Source organism: Pyxicephalus adspersus, chromosome 3, assembly GCF_032062135.1.
Source record: "Pyxicephalus adspersus chromosome 3, UCB_Pads_2.0, whole genome shotgun sequence".
NCBI lineage: Eukaryota > Metazoa > Chordata > Amphibia > Anura > Pyxicephalidae > Pyxicephalus > Pyxicephalus adspersus.
In genome coordinates, this window is record NC_092860.1 from 99,026,337 (window position 1) to 99,038,999 (window position 12,663).

The 12,663-nt window shown below is 38.5% G+C and overlaps 1 protein-coding gene across 4 annotated transcripts in view; it reads left to right on the plus strand.

The window, feature by feature from the left end:
* JADE1 (jade family PHD finger 1) overlaps window positions 1-12,663 on the plus strand; it is a 53,980-nt gene that overhangs the window by 893 nt on the left and 40,424 nt on the right. For all 4 annotated transcript variants that reach the window (XM_072405822.1, XM_072405819.1, XM_072405820.1 and 1 more), the window contains exon 2: window positions 10,931-11,009. In XM_072405822.1, the coding sequence (XP_072261923.1) occupies window positions 10,958-11,009 (52 nt within the window). In that variant the 5' untranslated portion in view covers window positions 10,931-10,957. The remainder of the gene's footprint in view (window positions 1-10,930; window positions 11,010-12,663) is intronic.

A 12,663-nucleotide genomic window follows, 5' to 3' on the forward strand; every position in this document is an offset into this window, starting at 1 on the left:
TGAATGTTCTATTGGGGGTGTGTAGTATGCAATGAGGTGAATGTGCTATTGGGGTGTAAAGTTGGTTGTGAGGTGAATGTCATGGTGGGTGTATAGTTGGCCGTGAAGTGAATGTCATGGTGGGTGTATAGTTGGCTGTGAGGTGAATGTCTTGGCTGTCTGTGACCTTCTGACCTATTGATTTAACCCTATTGCTGCCAGACCGATGTTTGTATTGTGCACCCATTAAATGCCCCTTTGTGGGGTAAATCTTACTTGAACCCCCAAAACATGATATATTTTTAGAAAGCTGAGGACTTGTAAAATAAGAAGCCGGTGGTTATAAATGTTTATGTCGCAATCTATATGCACAGCTGGTTATCATTCTCACATTGGTGGATTTTTGGGGTGAATATTGGGTGAAAAGATACTAAATAAGATATGTGCGTGCCCATAAAGTGGTGAAACAATATTACTAAGGTTGTCCTTATGTCCCAGCTTATAAATTGAGGTATTTCTCTCACTTTGTTGTACACTGAGGAATCTGCTTTAGGTTATACAGCCATTGTTTACCTGTGCCCTAGATGTGTATATTGGGGGGTGTTTTAAATTGTATATATGTTTTAAAATGTGACAAGGAGGCCGTGTGATAGTAATAATAGGATTCCCTTTATTTTAGGCACTAATGTCTCCCTGCACCTAGGTCTGCTGATCCTACAGGAAGCCAGGACCTGACAGCTGTGCTCACAGTGTGTCTGCACAGGAAAGTTCAGTGAATGAATGGTTCATCCCCCCCCCCCCCCCCCCCCCCCCCCCCCCGTTATGTTTTATGAAGTGTCAGTCGGTGGGTTAGGGTCTCTGGTTCTATGGAATAGTTATGTAGCGCTTTCCCTGTCTGCGGGTGAGGGGTAGTTATGGGGTGGATGCTTGGCCTGTGGTTTGGCTGGGATGCCAAATTCTGGTCCCTACCAAGCCCCTTCCAGCAGATGACGGCTGTTTGTTTATTCTTTTGGCGGTGGGGGCTGTACACATACATGTGCTAGGGATGGAATGTTGGCCTTTTCCTATAGTTATACATTTTCTGCCCTGGGGATAAAACATTCGGGGGTGAGGGCAGATACATGGGCTCCTGTCACTGCTTGTTGCCCCCAGGGCACTGCCTTCTCCAGCAATGCAGATCTGACCCTCCAAATGGTAATGGCTCTGGCTTTGTGCAGGGTTTGTGTTCTCTGTTTAGAAAGCTAACCAGCAGCCCACATCATGTTAAAGCATTTGCATTGCTCAGTGAATGGTCACAGAGAACCTCCTGCTCTTTACCTAGCTCACTCCTCATTGGCACCCAGGGGAGCAGTGTTAGTGCAACACGTGGCCACTGAAAGTTAACACTTGTGTGCTTTATGTCTGTGTTGTCATCTTAGTGCTCCTTTACTATTGCCAGCAATGGGATGTGTTGTAATGTCACCTGCAGGCGACGCGGCCTACACAACCCTAGCTAATAATACATATGCTTTTTTTTTAAGACCTGGGGCTACATCTCTATGTGATCTCTCTGTCATTCTATTATAAAATAGGACATTGATTCATTGCTGTATACTGCAGGTGCACAGCGAGCAGCTGGCATGTCATTTCTGCACATGTAACTGCAGCGTCAGCCACTTGTGTAATTCCTCCAAATCATATCTTGGTTGCTGAGTGTAGTGACAATGTTGGTGGCATTATGCAGTGTCAGGAGAGATGTGCTTTCTAGAATTGTCTGGAGAAGTAGGTGGAGAGGAGATGTGTACAGATCGGCCTCCATAGCCTTCCCTTGTGGTGTATGGCTGCTGGAGCTCACCTCCCTTTTGGAGCACCTGGTCTGATCAGCTGTTGAGAAAGCTCCCATTGATTTCTATTTCTGAGGAGGGATCTCTGAGTCAGCTGATTCCATGTAAACATAGTAACCGTGCAGCTTGCCAAAACATTGCCAATACACAATCACCTTTTCATGTTGTAGTGAAGAAATAACAAGCCTTATGTTTGGTGACATTTGTTCTGTAAACTTCCAGGGCTAACCACAGATTGTTTTCCCAGAGCAGAGCTGATTTGATTATATGAATGATATATTTTTCAGTCGAATTGATGGCTGCACTGACCGTCTATGCATACATTTTTATGTCAAATGTCATATTTGAATGAAAACATTACTGCAAATTGAATGATCACGTGATGTGGTGCAAAAGAGTATGACCCAGGCTGTAGCTGTAGCTCTAATGGAGGTTTGAAAACACCATTCTAATTTTTACAGTAATTTAGATGGGTTATTTTTTTTTTTTTTAAATACCAAATTTTTTTAAAATGAAATGTCCTAGTTGCCTGACTGACACTGGTTTCTTTATCACCAAACTGGGACAAGCATGCTCCAAGTAATGTCAGAAAGCCTAATTTGCATACTTGTTCTGGCAGAGTGGCCAACATTTTGTATGACAGCCATGTGACTAATGATAACTCTGAATTTCTTTCTCCACACATTAACTTTTCATCCTTTGATGTATTTTATCACTGTGGCACATTACCATTCTGTTGTGCTCATCACAACAAATCATGAGTGTTGGTTTACAATTTTAAATAAATAGCAATGCATGCACCAAGGTATTCCGCTGTACGCACATCAGATTTTTTCAGTTTCTCTCCTGGGACAAGCATAACTATCTTGTCTTGGGCAAGAATAATTTGATGTGTATGTGGCCTAACAGACTAGTTCCAGGGCTGCAATGCTGAGCCTTCACCTTACTTCTGAATAGTTTGCTCGTTCCAGGGCAATGAAGATTCTCTGTGAATGCAGCTATTGCCATGGAGATAGTTTGTCCAGGGGCTAAAGAATTACTTATTCCACCTTTTGAGATGGGTGGTATGCTTTGTGGCAGGCACAGTTTATTTCTTAGGTTATCCAGTTTCACAAACGGTGTTCCATTATACTGCTTTCCTGTTCCTGCCGTAGCAGTGAAGAGATGTCCGGGCTCGTGTTATATAGAATACTAGGGTATGACAATATCTGGCCAGGGAAAGGTGCACATAGAAATAATAGTGGCTCCATTGCTGACTTGGACTTTAAAAGTGCATGCTCAGGGGTTAACATCCGGATCCTACAAGTCATTGACCTGAAACAAATATGTGGGACAGAAGTTCTAGACTTTGCTCTTTTGCCATTCCTGTACCAAGCCAGTAACATGCTAAATAGTGAAGAAAAGGTGAAAATAATAGCACAATAGAGTCTATACATGAACCCATGTATGGCAGGTCCTCACCCTTCTCCTATATCCAAAACATTACAACACCTAAAAAACTTTTCAAATCTGGAGAAACATGGATGCTGCTGCCTCTCCTTAAATGTAGATGAGGACTTCTGCCATTCCTGGTCATTGAAATCAGTGCATGGGCCCTAAAGCCTAACTTTTGGGAAATAAAATGACATGGGCTAAAAGCTCTTTTTTTATCCAGGAGAGCTTTGTGAAAATGTTGACACATTGTAATAGTTGATTACATTTTAAACGTATTACAAGTTAAATTTTTGCTGACACCATGTATCTGAAACTTGATTATAATTGTGACTGCCCTGATTAGAACTCCTTCAGGTTATAAAATTTCCCTCTATTTCTGTCTCGATAGCAATTTTGCCAGACAGAAAGAGAACGAAAGTTTGCTACACAGTAGTATGAGAAGTGGGAAAGCTGATGGTTTTTGGAAGATGCATACTCTGGTGACTTCACCATTTTATGAGACACTAATCCCAGAGCAAGTGCAAATCAGGTATTGCAGCTTATTGCATAGAGGGCTATTTGTTTGCTAGGGACTTTATTAAAAAGGTTGAGCTACTAAAAATGAAATTGTCTACACTTGACTGGTAAGAAAATGGAAAATGTCTCTGAGATTTTAAAAATTTAAAGATTCAAATCACTGATCTGGTGTGTCTATAAAGGGACATGACAGCAGTAGAAACTTGCTTTGCAGCTCTTTGTTGGATTAAAAAATGTGCTGGGCCACTTGATAAGTGATTAGACACTACATATTCTGCTGAATGTGGCAACGAGACTAGAGCTCCACCTATTGGCTGGGGAAGATTGCATTGTATTTATTTTATATTCACCTCGCTAAAAAAGAGTAGATCTAAACACAATAACTAAATAAAATACACACAAACCACTGTACTTTTCTAAGAACTTAAAACAAAGCTAAACCTGCTATGCTTCCCTATCCTTGTTCAATTGAAGGTTTCCGACGTCTTCTTTCTTTTCTTCTTCCTTTTTACAATCTTCAGGCAACCCCTGGTAACCACTACCTCGCATGCAACGCTCAGCAAAAATTGACAGCTTGGTAATGTTCAGGCAGGTAAGAATAGTTATTGGAAAAGGAACTTCGCGTGACACATCATGCATTTTTCAAAGTGTGACTTTAGTTCCAGTTGAGTTGTGTGATATGCTTTGTAAATGCTTGTTAAATTTAAGGCTCTTTAGTGCTTTGTAAGATTTAGTTTAATGTAAAGCTGCCACTAGATATCCGTGTGGAAAGCCATTACTGTTGTTTTTTTAAATGGAAAAAATACTAGTTGCTTCCTTCTTTGTGATTTGTTACTTGAAGTGACAGGTTCTTTACACATATCTGCCTGATCTCAATTTATTACATGCAATCATCCGTCCCTGTTCTGTTGCAGGTGCCACCACTTTCTTCTTTTGTTCCTGGTTTCCCCATCTTTGGCCAGGATAGAATGGTGTAACTCCCATAGATGTTGTGTTTTGATTTTTGTTTTTTTGAGAGAGGATAGTGAACAGGTAAGTATGTTTTATTGCAGAAGGGACATTGCATATCCCTTTCTGCAGTAGTAACTAGAGTTCTGCTGTGAGAACGTTCCACACTGTAGCACATTACCACAAAGTACAATATATTAATATACGTGCACATTGCAGTGAAAAGCTGTTTGCACCTCATTGTACATCCTAAATTCTCAGCAACAGATGTGGGTTATAGAACATCCCAATAACTGGTGCCAATGTGGAGGACCTAATTTTCTTTAGCACTGAGGTGCATTAACAGCCTATTTTTGAATAGGTTTCCTAATGTAACAAACTAAGGTACGAAAATGCTAGAATGTAATTCTGACTTTTCTGACCTGCCCCAGGTGGTCAAGTTAAAGTTTTAAAACATTGGTAGGGAATGGTATACCCTATGCCTGGCTCATAGCCATTTACTTGGGAATATATAGCAGGGAGTCATCTCACCACTAACAACCACATCACCCGATCAAAATGCTGTGTTTGTGTTACCAACAGGCTCCGAGGTTTTTAATAAAAATAAAGGAGAGTGTATGCATTGGCTGATGTAGTTGTTAATGGTGGTAACGATACCTAACTCCCTAATGGTGATGGAGCTGGGTGCTGTACATTGCAGGCAGAAGAGAATAATGTGCCAGCACTTGAGGTGGTGGCGATATAAAAAGAAGAGGTATGATTTTAGTGTAATTTAATACATTGCTGGATTGCATTAATTTTTAATGAGTACAATCCCACTTGTCCCAGATTACTATTGGCACAGACCTTCATTATTATTATTGTTATTAATAAACAGGGTTTATATAGCGTTAACATATTACACAGCACTGTACATTAAATAGGGGTTGCAAATGACAGACTAATACAGACTGGGACACAGGAGGGGAGGACCCTGCCATGAAGAGCTTACAATCTAGTAGGTGGGGAAATATTGTGTATAGTTCAGACAAATCATGTCTAAGGACCGTTCAGGAAAACAGGAGGGTGTTTGTGGGATTTCTTCCACATTAATTTGGTTCACTTTCAAAATTGGCAGACATATTGACCGTAAGGAGGGTGTTGGCTCCCCTTTGATCAGTATCCTTAGCTAATCTGTGAGACCTATAGGGATTTTATAGATCCTGGATGGCAGATGGCTTACAACTCTCACAAGAGATTCACTTGTCTCTAATTGTTCCTGTTATTGAGAAGAGGTGACAGCTGAAATTCATGTGCCATGTCTACTGAAAATGTAGTTGTCAGGAGCAAAGTAAACTAATCATTCCCTAAATATTACAAACAATATATTTTCCTATGATTTTTAGTTGATGATTATTTGGTAAACTGAAATTTGTTGTGCTGAGAAGAAATGCACAATCAGATCAGCTTCCAGCTGTGCACATTTGTATTTATGTAGTTTGAGCATAAATAACAGTAATTCCTATAAAGTGCCGGTTCTTTGCCATAACACTGCCTACCTATAGCATGCTCTCTGTGTTCATATTTCAGTCAGTTACCTTAGGAGGAGTTGGGTGACAGTGTCTCCTTTTTTTTTTTTTTTTTGGGCTGGAGGGCCAGACTGCTGTGACTTGTTACTTTAGCACATTCTCTGCCCAGGGAATCTCTCTACAGCCCAGGATGAGCAGAGGTGCTGATGAGATTGAGCAATGATGCTGTAGCCAGTCAGGACAATAGATTATGATGTTTTAGAACAAAACTGATCTAAAATGTATTTACATATTTCAAAATTCTGTTTATATGATATCCTTTCTGTAACAAGAAGAGCAGGTAAAGCATGTTCTGGAAGATCCTGCTTCTGATCTTGGCTATACCTATCGAGTATTTTTGTTTTTTGGGGGTTTGTACATCTTGCAGTCACTAACTGCACATAAACATTTTTTAGGAATGAAATTCTTTTTGCTGCAGTTTGGTATGCAGATAGAAGTTGAAGTATTTTCAGGCCAGAGCTGGGTATATGTACTTGAATGCTGGTATTAAAACACAATAACTTTGAATTGTTTCTCTCCATGTGTATGTTACAATACGAATATGTCTCCTATGAGCATCACACCCTCCTCCTCTGTGTATAGTGTCTGCTGTGGTTGTATAAGTTATTGGTGAGTAGGGTAATTGAGGCTGTCTTTGAGGAAGTGAAAATTTGCCATCTTTAGAGAGCACATGGTGACTAGTGTGGTTTAAAGAACATCTGTCATAACATTTCCTCTCCTATCTGCTTCTGCTCAATGTTATCATTTGCTGAGTGTCTATACTACATGTCATCTTGTGGTACTGCTCCTAGAAAGCAAGCATTTTATGTGTGACCATATTGTTGTGTCATCAGTCTATTACAGATAATCTTATATGTATCTTGTGATTCTTCTTCTTTTATATTCGGTGGACTGGTAAATGCCAAATTGCAATTCTATGAACCAATATTGTGTTTGTGTATTATAGCTTGGGTACAGATAAACATGTAATCCAGCTTTTTAAATCTTTTAGATCTTGTAGGTTGTGTTTTAGTTGAGTTTAGAAATGTGTAATTCAGCCCATTTTATGAAGTTGGGTTTGTATTGATTGGTTTAGATTACAACTGATTGTTCATTCTGCAGTTATATCAAACTTGCTGCTATCCCATTTTAATGGCTTTTTGTGCAAGGGTCTGAGTATTGGACGGTTTATGCAATGAATGCTTGTGACATGGATGGTTAGGGGCAGGCTGTTTAGAGTTACATCTAGGAGGTGATAACAACAGATTGAGGATCCCCATTTAACACTGATACTTCCTTCTATAATGCTAGTCATGCTAAATCTGCTGTATGAGTAGGTGCTGCAGAAGATGGTCAGATGTCTTTCTGGCCATCACCTTTGTGGCTTGCTTAGACTGGGGTAAAAAAAACAAAAAAAAACCTTAGGCACTACCCCAGGTGAATGCCTACTATGTACAGCTAGGTGCAGCCCAGGATCGTTTTTTGGCAAAAATGCTTGTTTTTTTTCAGGCATTTGTTGCAACTACCGATAAAGATGTTCTGCAGCATTTTTTTTGTTTTTTAAAAACAAAAAAAAAAAACTATGCACTAAGGCTGGGTCTACACGGACGTTTTTAAAAACGCATGTAAACGTTCCTATTGCATTTATATGCGTTTTTTTGCACTTTTTTAGCGTTCTAAAGCTTGCCTTTAAAACGCTGGAAATGCCTATGCCACCGTTTCCTGCGTTTTTTAACACGTGTGTTTTAAGTGCTTATAAACATGAGAAAACATCCCATTGAAGTCAGTTGAGGTGTTTACACGTGTTTTTATGCGTCTTCCAGCTTTAACCCAGCGTTTTAATTTTTTAAACATTGCAAGCAACGTTTAAGATAAAGCTTTTAAACGTGCCTCAGGTAAACGTCTTCTATTTAAAAACACAGCATCTATACCCCTGGATGCTGTGATTGAACATGTAGAAAACTAGATGAAAATGCTGCCACCTGTCAAATGAAGCATGGTGAACGGACCTGTACAGTTCAATGTAAACTGTTTTGAGCGGTAAAACCACTTGGGGGGGGGGGGAACTGAGGTCTGACTGAGCCCTTAAGCTGCGTACACACTGCCAATTTTTGTCGTTGGAAAGGATCTTTCACGATCCTTTCCAACGACAAGGGAGTGCACGATGCATGAACGATGCTGTACATACAGCACCGTTCATGCTCTATGGAGAGGGGAGGGGGAGAGCAACGGAGCGGCACCCTGCTGCGCGCTCTCCCCTTCACTTTCATTACGATCGGCTGTCGTCCATCGTCCATGGATCCGGCAGGTCGGTCGTCCGGACGATGGACGACACCGACTGTACACACGGCAGATTTTCGCCCGATAATTGGCCGATGCCGATTATCGGGCGATAAAAATCTGACGTGTGTACGTAGCTTTAGGCTTTGTAACTAGTGTGGCCTTGCACAGGTGGATACATGTGTGCAGTGGCATGTAAAGTGAAATTATAATATATTCACAAAAACATTACATTTGGAATCAATACTGTAACAGTTACTTGAAAGTTATTTTCTGTTTAGCTTATGCAATTAACTATAGTATATCAATAAACTTTTCCTATATAGTTTTATTTTTGAATATCAAAAGTGTGGCATTGTTTGTGATTCTGCCATTTATATGTTGTGTTTACTATACTATAAGCTGCAGATCGTAAAATTAATTCGGGCTTTTCCTAAGATCTTACATTTGTTTTAGAGGTTGGAGGTTTGGTTATGAATTAGGACACTAGCGATCACTAGGTTTTTTTTTTTTTGGTTTTTTTTAAGAATTCCAATGTTGCATTGACATTATGAAGATATTTAGGTTGCAATGTATGTTTCTTTGCTTTTTTCCTTTGATACTAATTTTGCATGCTATATTAGCAATGCAAATGCCGCTTCAGGCAAAACATGCCAGCATCAGTGCTGTTTGACAGAGCCTGACAACGTGTCACAATGTCATGTTTTTACTGTAAGCTAAAAAAAAAAAGAGATGAAATTATTTCTGGTATAAGATTTACATTTTTGATGTGAATCAGCTTTTTATTCATATTTTTAAAATTAAGGTTAGTAAGGTATTAAAAAAAAATAAAGGTAATAGATACTTTGTGTTGATGTCTTCAGGAATTTTAGCACGTCAACCATAAATGCCAGAAAATGTTTATTTTCTCTAGGGATGTGAAAAATTTGGCAACTTACCAATTTAAACATATAAATAGATATGGTAATAGTAAAATTAGTAACCAAATAAGATCTTGTTTGAAGGAATGCTTATGTTAACACTCCTAGGTGTGGTTGGATGTGTTGAGTTGATTGGTTCACACGGCTAAGCCATTGGCTCATGATACATTACTCTAAATCAGTGCTTCTTAACCAGGATTCCATGAGCAATGAGCAACTTGTGTCTTCCAGGTCAGTTTAACTGACACCAATCATCTTTTTGGCTATCTGTAAGAGTGACATTCTTCCCACTGGCCAGTAGTGTAAGAAGCATTCTTCCTACTGACCATGAAAGGGTTTCCTCAAGACATGAAAGTTATTTCCAGGGTTCCCCCATAAAAAAGGCTGGTATAATTAGAGGAAAAAAAACTTTTTAAAAATTTGATATTGGTTGGACAAGGTGTTTTGTAATTTTCTTGTACCTAAATCTCCTTCCTCACGTCTATATACAGTGAGCTACAGTCATGTAAAAAAGATTCTATGGGTTACCATATGAGGACCTAAAAAAAAAAATCATCTGGTCCTTTACAGGTTCTAAAATTATTTAAGTATAAAACAACACATAACGTATTACACTGCGTCAATATTTAACAAAAATGAAGCCAAAATAGAAAATTGATGTGTGAAAAACTAAGTACACCAAATGAAAATCTTGTAGAACCACTTTATCAGCAGTAACTTGAAGTAATTGTTTTCTGTCTAACTTTTTCAAGTCTCTTACATTGTTGTAGAATAATTTTGAATCTGTTGAAGGTTCTGGTCATATATTTCTGTTAATAAAGATTTTCTTCTTCATTTTCTTATTAAGTCTAGCACAGTTGTCATTTTTGAGTAGTACTTGGTACCAGAAACTTAAACTCAGTGTCCTGTACTAGCATATGTGGTGGTGTTTTTTTTAAAGCATTGATTGCTGCTGATCACCTACCTGCTAGTATGAGGGAGAAACTCTGCCCTGAGAATTTCTATTATCATGTCCCGATCCATTGCATAGCCACATGCTTCCAGCACTGATGTAATGTAAACACATTTACAGGTCTTTGTGTATGGTGTATGTTAACCTATGAATCATTTTTAAAATATGGTAAACTGATTACCAATGCCACTCAATGGTGTAAAGAAAGTATTTTATTGTAAGGATTTCAGGTACTGTGAGGATAATAAATCATATTAAAATATGAAATACAAAAGGAGCCAAACCGTGGACTTTGTATGTAATACCAGTGCACTGCAAGAACCTGCAGATTACTATTTGTTAGGACACTGTCTTAAATTAACCATAATAAGTTATGGAGAGTTCACATACTTTATTTTGAAATCATGACACCACTTGAATGGTTGTATCTTCTATAATGTTCCATTATCACTCTTATTTTTATGTACTTTTTCTTGTAATGTGATGGTAAATTCAGCGATTAGTGACTTGATTTTGTGTCTTCTTTTGTAGGTTGCCTGTTGTGTGTCTGTGCAAACCATGAAACGTTCACGACTACCCAGCAGTAGTGAAGATTCGGATGACAATGCTAGTAAGTTTGTTTACTTATAGGGAGTGTGCTTGAGGAAAAGTGTGTCCTGCTTTTTTTTTTTCATGTGTATATATTTTATTATATTGTGCTTAAATAATACAATTTTTAACAATTTGTAGCATGTGCATTAAACAAAGTTGACAGAGTAACTTTAGAAAGTCAGATAAACTCATGGTTGTACCTATATATATTTTATCTTTTCTATGAGAGGATTTATAATACTTTTGTGAATCGTGTATCTGCACATCCAGGCAGGAGAAACATTTCATTTCTGGTTCAGCAGTGCATCTTCCCATGTCACACCTCTACCTTCAGATCAAACTTAAACCTCATTCACCTTAAATCTTAAACTGGGCGATCCTCATATATTAGTATCATGCAAATTGTCACAGAAAAAAAGCCCAATTCCAGCTGGGTTATTACTGGAGGTTTAATGTAAAATATTGTTTTCAGCCAGGAAGCAGTAATCAAAGCATCACGAAAGTAAAAACCATTCTTAAATGAGGGAATACTAGAATCTATTCTCTTTTATTGTTGACCGTTTCCCTGTTGCAGATTTTCCCTTCCGAACAGTTACTTTATTTTCTGTGGAAAACCTATTAAGGTGAAATCTTCCAATGGAATCCTGAATCTCCATAAACTTGATAAAAAAAGATTTAGGCATAGATGCAATTTAGGTGAATAAGATTTATATTTTAGATAATGGGATAAACAAATACATGTACAAGTAATAAAAAGAAGACCCCTTTAATGCCTTTCTGTTCAAGAATGTTTATTTATGACCGCTTGAGATGGCATTATTATGTACTAGCTTATTTTATAAAAAACGGATTGGTACAGTTTGCATGACCTCTTGTATATATAGATTATATTGTATTTTGGGTATTACCACACCTGGCTACAACACCACAAACTTTTGGGGTGGCTTGAACAATCCAAACCAAATTATTTAGATTTCCTTGCTTGGTATTGTGCAGCATAGTTACTATATAGTTAATTAAAATTGTAAGGGACATTGAAAACATGGCGCTGTTTGTAAGTACTGGAATTGGCTAAGTAAGTTACATCAGTCATTTTTAAACCTATCTTTGATTTTCAGAGTATTGAAGCTACTGTGTTCATAGCAGAGAGAAGTGCTTGCTTTGGCAGTATGGCCTTGCAGGCTTTGTTTGTTCACCTGTTCATGGTTTGGCTGGGATCCTGACAGTAGCATGTGGGCCGGCACAGGTGGCCTTCTTGCAGCATACAGCACTGTGTTGTGACTTGTGACAATCGTGGTTAATGCAAAGGACAGGAGAATTTATTGTGGAGCTATGTCATCTTAAGGTTTACATGTTTTGATGGTCCTAATAATGCTTGGCGATTATGAAAAAAATGTACTTTAAGAAAAGACCTAAAGTTGTTTTTCTTTCCCCATCTCTGATACTACTTGAGCAGTTAGTACCCATGCACAATCTCTCACATTATTTAAGCTCTCATAGTGCTACGTTCTGTTTTTTTTATGTGCAAAATGCAGTTGCAAGAGCAAATCGTAGGAGATCTGCTTCGTTTAGAAATCGTTCTGTTGCACTCTTTTAACCACCTGGGCGTTACACTGATGTCTAGATTTCTGTTCCAAACGCGTTACACTGTTTTTCATGAATTTTTTTTTTTT